Here is a 13840-nt window from a genome sequence, read left to right on the forward strand (position 1 = left end):
AAGGACTTATTTTGGTATTTCAACCAATTCCTGATTCTTATGCCATTGCTTTTTTTCAAGTTCTTATTTATAAATGATATGTAGCTTCATCTGTAATGGACTTCTTCCTTACTCATGTAATAAAATGACAGACATATCTCTTCACATAAGGGTTACTGTCTTAAATAGCTCCTTGTTTTTTTCCATATTTGAAATGCTTTTCACGTAAAACACACCATGAAAGGGACAGTATTAAAGCTATGCTAAGTTTAGCTGCTTTTTGAGATTCTCTATAAAATACAAAGCATGCAAGCAGCTAATGAAATTCTTCCGTGATTTTAGTATTAAAGCTTTAAAATTTTTCATAGCTAATAAAGATTTTGATCAATTTTTTTTTTAAATGGAATTATTTCTGATCATAAGTAAGAATCTGTCCAAGGCGATCAGTGATCACGTACTTCTATTATTCTGAGAAGATGGACATGGGTATCTTTAGCTGAAGTGCCTAAATTTGAAAAACTGTATGCCTCTAAATTCAAAACCAATGAAAATAATTTCATATCAGCCAACAACTTTTTCTTCTTAATAAGGTGAAATCTGAGCTAACAGTTTTTCTTCTGTTATTATAGAAAAAGCAAAACAAATGGCATAAATAGCTGAACACAGCATGCCGTCCCAAATAGTTCAGGCTTTAAAAGCTGTCAGTTAAATTAGCTATGGTGTTAGGAAGGGTGATCTTATAAACATACAACCAGATGACCATGTAGACATGTTAAGATTGTACTGACTGACTGACTACTGAGTTTACAAAGATACCATGTGTTTTAGGAAGGAGGTTTTAATATTGTGATGGAGAACAGATCCACATCCAGGTTGCAGCTGCTCGGTTTCTACTGCAGTCTTGGATTATTTATCCATTCTAAAATGTCAACGTTTGAAGTATTGAAAAAAGTTCTATTTATAGATAACATACTGTGAAATACAGATCTGAACCTTCATCTCTGTAGACTTCTCAGATGTTTCTAACCTTATTGGCTTTAACAACAGAGGATTTTTTTAGGCAGCATTGCAAGAGAGGTGTTGATTTTGGGACTTCCTTGATGAAATTTCAAGAAAATCTGAATTTTTTACTGGCCGTAACTTGTAATTTTTACTTGTAAATGAGTATTTTGGAAATTTATTTACATATTTTGTCTTCAGGAATCTGACAGGCTGTATGACAAGTTGCTTTTAAAACAAAGGATGAACTTTTTATCCCAGATGTCTACTACTCCAATAGATTGCTTATTTAAGGTAACTTTATTGGCAGAACTACGTACGTACTTATTTCATATTTATATGCTGTCCTTTGTGCGATTTTCTGAAATGTGACACAGCGTTAATTATATTTGTACTGCAAAATGTGTTTTAGTAGCTGATAAAAGTATGTTTGTGTGTGCTGAAACATTACCAAGTTAATATGACTTTATGAATTCTGGTGCTTAAGAAATATGGACTCAGACGACGATGAAATGCTACTGCTATTGGTATTGATCAGTCCATTTAAAGCAAGTATGTAATGCTAGTAATTGCTTGTGTCTCACTACCTTTAGTGCTTAAAATTAAAGAGATTGCTGAAATAACTTAAACATAGTCACCTGATAGCTACTTCATGTTATGCATGAAGTTATGCATATGTTATCTCTAACTGTTCTAGAAGAATTTTCCTTGAACAAGGAAACAAAACAGAGCTTCTGATTATATGTGTTTGCTGCTTATGGCTAGAGACGTAGTAATTTTATAGAAACGGTTTTGCACAGAGGAGCTCAATTTTGTGACTGAGTCTAATTGTTTTAATTTTTTTTAATAGAAAGCGAGGTAAGCCAAGAACAGATAATTTTTAATGCTGAATGCCCATTAAAGGGTTTTGTTCTGTGACATTGTTCATTTCTGCTTTCTAACAGTTGAGTATGTGTCATTTATGGTCAGTTTCTTTGTTTTTGTGCTTTGGTAAATTGTTTTTCTTTTTTTCTAAATTTTTGTGAGGATGGCTTTTTACATCAGTTCCTCATCCTATTTCTTCTCTTGGCTTTTTGTAGCATATTGCTTCAGGTAATCAGGAGGAAGTGGAGCGATTACTAAGTCAAGGTGACAGTGATAAGGACACTGTACAAAAAATGTGTCATCCGCTCTGTTACTGTGACAAATGTGAGAAGCTAGTTTCTGGGTAAGCACTTTTTATCTCTGCAAATGCAGGAAAAGCTATGTAAGAAGTGTTGATCTAAGATTTACTTTAGGATGTTGGTAGCACTTCAGGATATAATAGAGAGCTTATGTTCATGTAGTTTGAAACAGCAGAAGAAATATTAGGGTACTGAATGCCTTGGATCCAGGCAGATTTTGTGATGGAGGCTGTATATCTTTTGGTAAGTGTGATGTGAAGTGTTTCTTCTCTTGAGCAAAACTTGCACATCATGGACAAAAACACTCTCAGAAGACCTAAAAGACTGGATAGACTAGTGCAAAAAGTTAAAGGATAAGGAGTTCCAGCATCAGTTTCTTTCAGCCTTGGCGGTTTCTCTCTCTTCATCTCCTCATACCTGCTGCATAGGTAATTGAGCTGCTTTTAAACCACTGTGTTTTATAGGAAACTGAATGATCCTTCAATTGTCACTGCATTTTCCCGAGATGACCGGGGATATACGCCACTCCATATAGCTGCTATTTGTGGTGAGTCTCATTGGTTTTCTTTGCTCATGTTTTCACCTTCTTATGTTCTGCTTTTTCCTGTTAAGATCTTTTCCAACTTTCACTATACAGTGAATTTGATGTTGAAGTGTTTTTAGCTATGAGAACTGATATCTCGGTCTATGCTGAAGTTGCTGCATTTTCTTTTAAGCTCTTTTAAGTTTTTTATGGGCAGGTTATTATTTGTTTGCAAGCGGTTTACTTTTACCTCCCGTGGTTCTTTCTTCAGTTGTGAAAAAAGTTACAATTTCATCAGAAACCAGTCGTGTTTTTAAAGAACTTGCAAATTGAGAAATTAATAATTTCTTTCTCCTGTAGCTGGCTATACATGGTAGATTCTGTACCATATTCTGTCTTGTAACGTTCACTGTACCATTGATCTTCAGTTTTTTTAGAAGTTGAATTAATTTTCTTCGTGCTTCCTTTTTTAACCAGCTTCATTCTTTTATTATTATCTTGAGTCCTAACATAGGAAAGGTTTGTGTAACAGCTTTATTTTCTTACTCAGAATACAAAACTTGCTCTTAACTGGTGTTTTTTTTGCAGAGTCTTGACCACGTGTAACTTACGACAGAAAATACCCAGTGGGAAGTAAATATACAGTATGTAGAAGGATAGCATGCAGAAATGGAGGTTATCATGTTTGAATGTGAAAATTAGCAATGTTCTTTAGGAAACGTTACTTCTCTTTTCTAATGACTGTGTATTTTCCAAGGGCAAACATCATTAGTGGATTTACTAATAGCCAAAGGAGCCATTGTCAATGCTACAGATTACCACGGTTCAACTCCACTTCACCTTGCCTGTCAGAAGGGATATCAAAACGTTACAGTAAGCACTAAAAGGCTTAATTAGAAATAAAAGCAAGTACTTAATCTAAATAATAGATATCTGACTCTTAGTAAGCTGTTCTACTGTTACTGTCATTTAGGTCTTCTCAGAAGGTTTTTCTAGACATGTACGTGCTGTCAGAATTGAGGATCTTTCAGCATTTTTATTTATATATTTTGTTTTTCTTTACTGGGAGGTTTTCTGCTGTTCATAATAACCAAGTAATTGACAGCTGTGAATGCCTGAGAATTAACCCATTTTATTAATACAAATCTCTGATATGTAGTATCAGTGGACAACCTGTTAACTTTTTGCTCTTGGCTAGGACAAAAGAGCCATTGCAGTCATTGGGATTAATAAAATTTCTTCAAATTGTGTTTAGGATAGACTGCCTATGTTGTGTGTTTGAATGTTGTATATGTGAGATCCTTGAGTTACCATGGCCTAAATAATTCTATGTCTTCACCACTATAGACCGCTAATGTGCGGGGTAAATGATTGTGTGGTACCTGTATTGCAGTGTTGCTGCAGTAAATGATTCATTTTTTCAAGGACAAATCTGAATATGTAACCAGCAGCTTTATTTGTTTCTTGGATTAGGGAGGAAAAAGAAATACTGTAATGCCAAAAGGGACTGTTAGTATTTGAAGCAGGAGGGACAGGCAGTTCTTCATGAAGCGTTTCATCATACTAGAAACCTAAAGGAATATGCAGAGTAACAATTGTTTCTGTATTAATTTTTAAGTTATTTATATGTCTGCTTTTTTTTTTTTTCTTCTAAGCTTCTCTTATTGCACTATAAGGCAAGTACTGATGTTCAGGACAATAATGGGAATACTCCACTTCATTTAGCCTGCACTTATGGTCATGAGGATGTAAGTAATTGTTTTGTAATAAACTAAGTGGACATCTAAGTGGAAAGGAATTAAACCATGATACCAGTTTGCACTAGACTTCCATGTTTTAAAAAGAAAATAAATTGGAGGGTAACTGTTTAATGCTGTAAATTAAGACTTTATTCAGTACTTCATAACAATTTTAATTATACATTCACATTAAATATAATATTGTGCTAATTTAGTTATTAAACAAAGAGTTAAAATCAAATAACACTCAAGTGTAAGAGCCTGTCTTTTAGGCAATGGGTTATATGGAATGGGAATATATATATATAGGAATGAAAACAAGCCATTTAGGATTGCACATGTTATATGAATTGGAGACTATACAATAATTTATTAATGGCTTTCCTTTTCTTTCCAGTGCGTTAAAGCATTAGTCTACTATGATGTGCATTCCTGTAGACTAGATATTGGAAATGAGAAGGGAGATACTCCTCTCCATATAGCTGCTCGTTGGGGTTATCAAGGGATCATAGAAGTGCTTTTGCAAAATGGGGCAAATCCAAATACTCAAAACCGGATGAAAGAGACTTCGCTACAGTGTGCATTAAATTCCAAGGTACTGTTGTTTATCTTCCAGCCTCATTTCTCTTCAGTGTAGTTCCACAGAAGTGTGGCTGCTTACCTGTTAAGAAGATTTTGTGCTTTAATACTATTTAAATTAAAACGTATGTTTGCTTTTGAGGTAAAATGGTTGTGTTTTAAATTTAGTAGTATGAATGCATACTACTATATAGTAGTATGAATGCATGCATCTCAGTAGTACAGAACATAAATTTGTAAACTGGTACTTTTAATCTGCTCAGTTGTGATCTGTTACTAATATTAGGTTGTCAGCTAATTTATGTTTTGGTTGGTGGAGTTACATTGGTTTTCTTTAATATTTTTATGCAGATTTTGTCACTGATGGAATTAAACTATCTAACCTTTGAGCGGGGACAGAGTGCTTCTGAGGTAACAACCAATGGAAATCACTAAACATTTTTTTTTTCTTACATTTAACCTGCTTAATCTGATGCAACTTTTTCTGTTTTTTTTTTTGTTTTTTTTTTTTTTCTTTTTCCCAACTTGAAGTCACCACTTAGGTCTCCTCAGCACTCAACAGAAACTTTCAGCAGAGGATCATCTGTCTCTAGTTTGTCATCAGCATCAATTGATATAAGGCAAGATGAAGTGAAGAACAGTTATAAAGAGGTAAGACTGAGGTAAAAGCAACGTGAGTGAACCTAGGAAGAGCAATATTGTGTAAGACTGTTTTAAACTGCTTCTTCAAAAATATCCTTTTTCTTTTTTTTTTTTTTGCTTCATTTGGAACCTTAAATCCATACTTTTGATTTATGCCCTCCCAAGGCTGTCATATAATCACTCCTTCTGATACTTCTGTTTGTATTTCTTTATCTTCCTGTTCCATTTTTTCCAATTTGATCTCCACAGTATCTTTGTTTCCGTCCATACCATTTCTGCATTTTAATTCTTTGCATTCCTTCTGCTATAATGTTCTCCTCTTTCCAAACTTTCCTGTATTCTAAAAATCGTCAGGAAACTTTACATCTAAGTTTGCCAAAAGGACAATATTAATTAACACTTTGGTATCTATTTAGCCTGTGAGAGCCTAGATGTCAGAGTGTACTTCTCTGTGCACACAGGCTCTGTAAATGAGCTCTAATGTATGTAAAACTTTACCTGATAGATTGAGGATTTGCTTTTCCTTGAGGGAACAAATTTATCGCTCGTGAGAGCTAAGACTAGTTCAAACCAGGGGAAAAGATTACAAGCAGCTTACACCTTATATTCTTGGGGTTAATGACCTCTTCCTGTAATCCAGCTTTAGGTCAGTTCTGTTTGCCAGGTTTCAAATGGGCTCACGGCTGTTATTCTTACTAAGCAAAGAGACAAGGGCCTAATCCTGAGAGTTCCTCATAAAGGGAATGCCACCGGAAGTAATGGGAAACTGATAAGATCAGTTTTTCAGACTTCAAGGCTTAGATCATGGATTAAGGGAATGCAGTGGGGTCTTTATTACTGCTGGTTATGGCATATAGCCTTGAGCGTCTCATTTACAACTTAGAAAAGAAAAAGAGCTAGATGTGTAAATTTGGAATGTCATTTGTTGGAACTGAAAACTCTTAGTACAATTTCTGTTCAGCAGCAGAAAAGCTGAGTATGTGAATAAGTTACAGTAGATTTCATCAAGTGGCTTTGTTTCTTTTATTTTTACATTTAAAGGAGAGTACTTACCTTCCACAGAGGAATGAGAAAGCAAGCTGGGAAGATGGAGGAATGCATGAAGCAAACATTTTAGCCCGAGTACTCTTAATGAATAATCCATAAGCTGCATAATAGATTTATGTATTTCTTCACTGTTAAGGCCTGGGGCAGTTTTTAGAACTCTAAGGAAGTTGTTTTTGGAAAGGAATTATCAGAGCTTGTGGGTAACTTGCTATTCCTGTTAGGTATCTTATATGTGATAAGACTGATCCCTGAAAATCATTAAGAGCTTCTGTGATGACATTATTCTGTATGATTAGGGAACTGTGCTAGGGAAATTTAAGGATGGTACAGATCTTCTTAATATATTTGGTCCATTTTAGATGTGCATGTGCAGAGGATACAGCTTACTTGCCTGCACATGTCTGAAAGACAATCGTCTTAAGTTTAGTCGCCTGTTTTTCTCCTGTTAGACATCTTAGTTAGACATCTTAAATGGTTAATTTGAGCTCAGCTGTACTCAGGTGTTGTTTGTCTGCATTCTATTTTGCAGGTACCAGGGAGGGAGTTTAGATTTATACAGATGGCTTTTAGACATTGTAAGTTGGGTAAGAAGAATGCTGCCTTGAGGGCCTAGTGCATGACTTCAAGAAACTTCACCTTATACTAGAACTGTAGTAATGTGGAAGAACAGAATTTAGTAGCTTTCCTAAAAGGAAATAAAAAGGGATGGAAAGATTTTATCTAGCCTCTTTTGTCTGTACAACATTTGTCCTGTTCTGATAAAACCCTGAAGGAGATCAGACCAGTGAAATATGACTTCCTTTTAGTTTCATTCTTCCATGTTTGCTGTAGCAAATATTGCACTCACAGCCTGCTTGTCTTCCATCTGAGATTCCCTTCCTACTTTACATAGCTGCAGAGAATTCTGAAGTATCCTTAAAAGTCACTTGCTGTTCTTGCGGTCTTTCACTGCTCCTCATCCACCGTTAGCACTGTCTCGGCTGACATTACCATTCTGTTTATCCAAATGTAACATAATTTAAAGATTCTTAACTTTACTTGTATTTGTAACCTGCCATAAAACAATAATAAAACTCCTTCCAGAAAGGCTATGGAAGGGGGCTGATAGTTCTTGCACAAAATGTAGAGTTAATCAGAAACATTTTATGTATGTTCATGCCTTTTAAAAATTAAAAACTTCTATCTTGCTAACAGTTTTCTGATAAATATTTGTTTCCCAGAATGTAGTAGATCAACTAGATCTAATACTAGTCAACTTAGAATAGGTCCACAATTCCTTTTTTCCCCACCCTTTCAGAAAAGTGAAGACTACTTAAAGTACTGTAGTGATGAAACATAAGCTCAATGTTACTGATGTGTTTATTGCCATTAGTAACATAAGTAAAGCTGTGCACTTTCAAGGAGTGTCAGTTTATTTCTGTTGCATGAATAATAGTGCCTCCCTTGAGTGATACTGTCATATATGCTTTCTAAAAGGAGTTTTCCTGATAACGTGCTTTCTGGAACAGTGAGAGGTGAAAGTATTTTATTGCTATCAGTTATACCCTTTTGTACAGCATGCTGAGCATTTGTTATAGATGTGTGGAGATGCAGCTGTAATGAGCAGTCTTTATCATATTTAGATAAAGATTGAAATGCAACTCTAGCTGTTACTCCATGATATATTCAACTTGAGATTGAACTTAATTGAAACAACTTTGTTCGTACAGCAGTGTCTTCAGTGATGTTGGCACAGTGCTGGAATAATTTGCTGAAGTTGACAAGAGCCCAGACAGCAGTAGTTTTCATCAGGGCAGGAGTTTCACTTGCATAAGGTTTTCTTTAGTTTTAAATTCACACCAGTAATGTATGGTCAACTGCTGCTGAAGCAGTGTAGTAATGTGTAGCAGCTTATATGGTTTTCCCTATCTGTGGACAACTTGTGTTCTATTTAGGTAACTACTGTTTATCTTTAATTGATCTCCAAATGATTGTGAATTTATAGCTTTTGTATTTATTTGTATTTAAAGGAAGGTGTTTTTTTGTTTAAAACTTCATTAGCAAATATAAAATGGCCAGCACTAACCCATCTACATTAGCTTAGGGGTTGGTAAGAGAGACAGGATTTTCCATGCGCAGCTGAATACTAACAAAGCAAATGAATTTTCTTCATACATAGGTGGAAAAACTCCTAAGAGCAGTTGCTGATGGAGATCTGGAAATGGTGAGTCCTAAAATGGCTGTTGAATGTTACTGAATTCCAATTTACCTCATTCAAATTGAGGAATTTATTTGTAAATAATAAGGTAAGAATGCTTCACTTAGTATCTTCCTTCAGAAACAAGAAACAATCATGTAGAGCTTGTTTTCTACCAAGAATTTTCACTTGATGTTCTCAAATTATTTTACCTACAGTGCTTTGAGGGCTATTATTTTGACATTTTCATGACAGTTCAGTGAAGAAATGAATTTGGTTAGTATAACATAGTGTCAACTAAATGGGAGCTGTTGGTTTAATTAAATATACTCCTTTTAATTGCAGGTTTACGTTACATTAATGATATTTATTGGGGCACTATTATGATTTTGGAAAAAAAGTTGTCACACCTGATAGAGCTATTACTGGGTCATCTTCATCAGAATTCTGTTTTTGAAAAGAACAAGAAATTTTCATTACTTCCAAGAGCTGAAATTGACCTTGAAAAATGAATCCGTGTGCACGGGAAACCACTGTTATCCCATTAACCCCCTGTACTCAAGCTATGGCGTACATAACAGAGCTTTACACTCCAGTGTGCTGGAAGAGGTAGAACAGATAACGAGTAAAATCCAAGGAGTTGGAAGGGAATTTTGCTGCTTCCTTAGTATTAGTGGAATCGTCTTTATTTATCCCAATATTCCTCATATACAAGGTTGCTATTTGTGTTTAATTTTTATGGTTTTTCGTGCTCTTGCTACTCCCTAGGTTCATAGTGTGATTTTTGCACATACTGACTTTGGTAATCTTCTGGGGGCATTACACGAATAGCATCTTGTATTTCTGTATATTTTAGAATCCTCTTTTATTTTCTATTTTGGCCACTTTAAATAATTTTGTCCCTTATGAAATACTGCTATTTAAAAATGCATGCCTAGTCAGGTATGGCTACGTGCCTGCATTTCTGCACTATCTAATGGTTTGAATGTTGTCTGCTCTTTGTTTTGCATTGTAAAGCAGTGTAAGTGAAAAGTGGGTCCTTATTTGGTTATTGTGATACGCTTTTATTTATAGTTTATGCTTAGAGAAACCTTTTGTGACAGCAGTCAATACAGAATAGGAGTTACCTTAGGAGCGTACAACTTTTCTGTAGTCTAGATCTCTCTTCAGTAGATGAGTTGATGTTTATAATAGTATCAGATTCAGAGCTGGTGTCCTGTAGCTTGGGATACTTGTTGTTTTGATGTTCTTTTGAGTTGCTGTGGCCATTTATGACCAGAAGTTTGAAAAATAAGATGTTTCCAATGACATTCCATTGAAAATTTGAAGGCGTTGCTTAGAAAACTTTACAAGTTTTATATTTTCAAAACATACATGAAGCTCTATGTTTCTGATTTGTTTTGTACTTCACGGGACAAAAGCATGAACCTGTGTGAGAATGCAGGATTTCTCTTCAGGAGGCATATTCTGAAACAATCATTTAGGTGATATGTATTTTGGGAGTTTCACATCCTAATCACGCAGTCGTAATAAAGTGATAAAGTGCAGTGCAAAATACATACAGTGTTAATACTGATTCTCTCATGTATTTTGTCCCAGTTTGATGATAAGAAGGAATTTATTTATCTGGAGATAGAGGAAAGGATCATGGGGAAGAAATGTAAGTGTCATTGTTCTAGTTTATGGCATAGCTTAATCTTAGCAATTATTTCCAAGTCAGCCCTTAAGGCCTTTCAAGAAGCAGCAATATACCAGGCAGTGATATTTTCTATGGCCTTAGCAAATAGTAAACAAGAGTGTATTACAATTAACTCTTCACAGGTTTTGTCAAAATCTAAACTATCATAAAATACTTAAGGAAAATTAAATATATTGTTATAATCTGCTAGAAAATAAATATCTAGCAATGATCAAGAGACCTCGTCAGTGAGAAGCATTTAGAAATCTAACTTATGCATTCAGATGACAGAGTCACCTTATTTTTCATGGCCTTATTTCCACATTATTCAAGTTTATGTAAAATTTTTTGTTAGAAAGAGAACTGTTCAACTGGATGGCATGCATGCATATCAGCATATCATCTACAGCTTGAGTATCTATTCAAAAAAGGGTCATTTGAAAATTCTTATCTTGTTCTGACAGGCTGAGTTCTGTCTCCATAGGAACGAAAGCATCAGAAGGGTCATTAGTGTTGTAGATTTCTCCTCTGACAGCCAGTTCAGCTTTGCAAGAGGAGGCATTAAACAAAGTGCCATGGAACTGGAAGATGTAACAAAAATAATAATTATGCTCTGATTCTTCAGGAAGCCAAAAAAACACAACTTTTGTCATTATCATAGCACCTGCAAACTTCAAAAGCAATTATATTTTAAATTAGAGATAATTATGTTAATCAGTGAGAGTTGTTTTAATTAACTGACCCAATGACAGTTCTGCATTCTGAAAATGATGTTCAGCTCACTTTGGTAAATCCTTTGTGTCTTTAGTGAGAAAAAAGTATTTGAGGACAGTGTAGAAGATCTGTCTAGAAAGGATTAATATGTTTCAGTTATGTAGCAGCTTTTTGCACGGAGGTATACAAGCTATACTTTCTATATGGTCATTTACTGCAATAATGGAGCCTTCACTTATTCTAAGATATCTTTAGTTTACACTGGATGAATGGATTCCAGTGTAAAAATGTATTTCTTCAATGGCTTTATTGCATAGAATTTAGTTTAAAATTAACTTGCAGTAAGTGTCACTGCATGCGAAGCCTTCAGGAACGGTCTGAATCCTAAGACTAGTTTCATTGAAAAGCTCTCTCTTAAAAAGTAGGCATTATACACTGAGGGGAAGTAAAACTGTCAAGCTTCTGGGAAGTAACAGACCTAGGAAAAATCAGTGCACCTGCAAAGCTTGGATATTGATTAAATGTTGTTATCCTAGTCACTTCTTATGCTTGTTAAAGGAAAAGATGAAACAAAATTCACGTTGACACAAGCTGGCACAAATCTTGGTCTAATCATCATCTGAGCTAAAGGGATTTGGAAGGTTTGAGCGGAGGTGAACATTGAAGTCTTGATTAGGCAGCAGGAAGTCATTTATAATTTACTTCACTGCTATACTTGGTGAATTTTCTAGCTGCTTTGTCAACAGTAACATTTGATGTTTTCATTTGCCTCAGGGGAAGTGATGGCAGGAGGTAGCTATGTAGTCTTCCTGTGATATTCACAAGTATGTGTTTGTGAAATCGTACTTGTATAAATGCAGATATGCAGATTTGTTAGGATGTGGATCTATAAAGGAGGACTTGCTTTTTCTACCAGGTACGTTATCTCTTGGAATGGACAGAAGAAGACTTAGAAGATGAAGATGATGCAGTCAGTACATTGAAACCAGAATTCTGCCATCCATTATGCCAGTGCTCAAAATGTGGGCCAGCACAAAAGGTTGGAATATTCGTTCTGTAAATAGAATAATTTGTGTTCATGTAATTCAGCTTCTAGCTCAAGGGAAATAGCATTCATATAGACCAACACCTCTGTATCTGTGTCCAAAAAGCAATTAAATATGTACAGACCACAACAGAACTCATCAGATGATAGTAAATTGTACAAAGACTTATTTATCATGGAGTACAGAGGTTTTAAAATACACTTTTTTTTTTTTTTTTTTTTTTTTTTAGTAAGGAAATGATTCAGGCTGCTTGGAAATAGAATGCCAATTACTTGCCCTTCAAGAAGAATTGCTACTTTTTAAGATGTACATCGCTGGATAAATCATTGGAGAATAAACCAAATTATAAATTTTCACTGCATTGGCTATTTTGAAGTAAAAGTATCCATAAAGAGCAAAGATGTGAGATGGCTTATGTTTTTCTAAATTCCTCACTGCTACCTTACACTTATTTTGTGTAGGGTTTGTGGTTTGTTCTTTGATAACTTGTTTCCTTGCACTTCTGAATACGGAGACCATATGTTAAAGGTGCCACACCTGGAGAATGTGAAGTTCTACTGGTGTTGGAGAAAGAATGGCACTGGCTTTGGAATTTACTTACCTAATGAAAAGCAGAAGTGATTTGTTAACTGATCTGGTTAAGCATACCTTTTAAAGAACACTGAGGACAGGCAGGATGAAAGATCTACCACTGTGAACATTAAGCACCCGTGAAGTTTGTGAGAGGAGTAAAAACAAATACTGCTGTGTAAGCCACCTTTGAGGTAGTTTTCTTGACTCCCCGTGGAGTCTGTGCTCTGGAACAATGATACTTGCACATGGAAAAAAAAAATAGTTATTATAGGTATTATCTAGCAGTATTATCTAGTGCAGTAAAATAGGTACATAGTGTCTGCAGGCCATGAGTATTTGTGAAATGTAGCTCATAAAGTATTAACACCCAGTGTCTGTATGTAACAGCATCCTAACAGCTATATAAAAAGCACTGGGCCTTACTTCCATCTCAACCTACACACCTTTTGTCCCTTTTTAATAACGTGAACTCTTTGCCAGGAATTTCTATATAGAGAGCTATCATACTGAAAGAAAAAGAGAAAAAAACTTGAAAAATACTGCGAAGGTGCTCTGATTCACCAGCTGTAAAGTCTTCAGTGAGGTTCTGTAGTTGAAGTTCTTGTAATGTCTGTCCAGCTGCTTGGTGTTTTACTTAGTAAGTATTTGATTGCATTTTGGTCAATAGAAAGGAACAGAATTAATTATTTTGTTTCGTGTACTCCTCAACAGAAATTTGCAAGGGTCCCTGCTAATGGCCTTGGTGTAAATGTATCAAATCAAGATGGTTTTACACCATTGCATATGGCTGCACTGCATGGACACTCTGACCTCGTATCTCTCTTGTTGAAACATGGAGCCAGTATCAGTGCCAAGAATGCAGAACATGCAGTGCCTCTTCATTTAGCCTGCCAGAAAGGTCACTCCCAGGTAATGGAGCCTCTAATTGCAAGCTATTTAACACAGAGCCACCAGCAAAAAACTCTTCTGTGAAATTAGCAAC

At 35.3% G+C, this 13840-nt stretch overlaps 1 protein-coding gene across 1 annotated transcript in view; it reads left to right on the plus strand.

The window, feature by feature from the left end:
* ANKRD27 (ankyrin repeat domain 27) overlaps positions 1-13840 on the plus strand; it is a gene marked incomplete at both ends in the record, with an annotated part of 30684 nt that overhangs the window by 10589 nt on the left and 6255 nt on the right. The window contains 11 exons of the mRNA XM_079541477.1: positions 1180-1272; positions 2058-2185; positions 2606-2688; positions 3422-3537; positions 4320-4412; positions 4801-4998; positions 5334-5393; positions 5514-5633; positions 8830-8874; positions 12156-12278; positions 13570-13767. Coding sequence (XP_079397603.1) covers positions 1180-1272; positions 2058-2185; positions 2606-2688; positions 3422-3537; positions 4320-4412; positions 4801-4998; positions 5334-5393; positions 5514-5633; positions 8830-8874; positions 12156-12278; positions 13570-13767 — 1257 coding nt within the window. The remainder of the gene's footprint in view (positions 1-1179; positions 1273-2057; positions 2186-2605; positions 2689-3421; positions 3538-4319; positions 4413-4800; positions 4999-5333; positions 5394-5513; positions 5634-8829; positions 8875-12155; positions 12279-13569; positions 13768-13840) is intronic.

This window comes from Tetrao urogallus (genome assembly GCF_951394365.1).
Source record: "Tetrao urogallus genome assembly, chromosome: 12".
Taxonomy (NCBI): Eukaryota; Metazoa; Chordata; class Aves; order Galliformes; family Phasianidae; genus Tetrao; species Tetrao urogallus.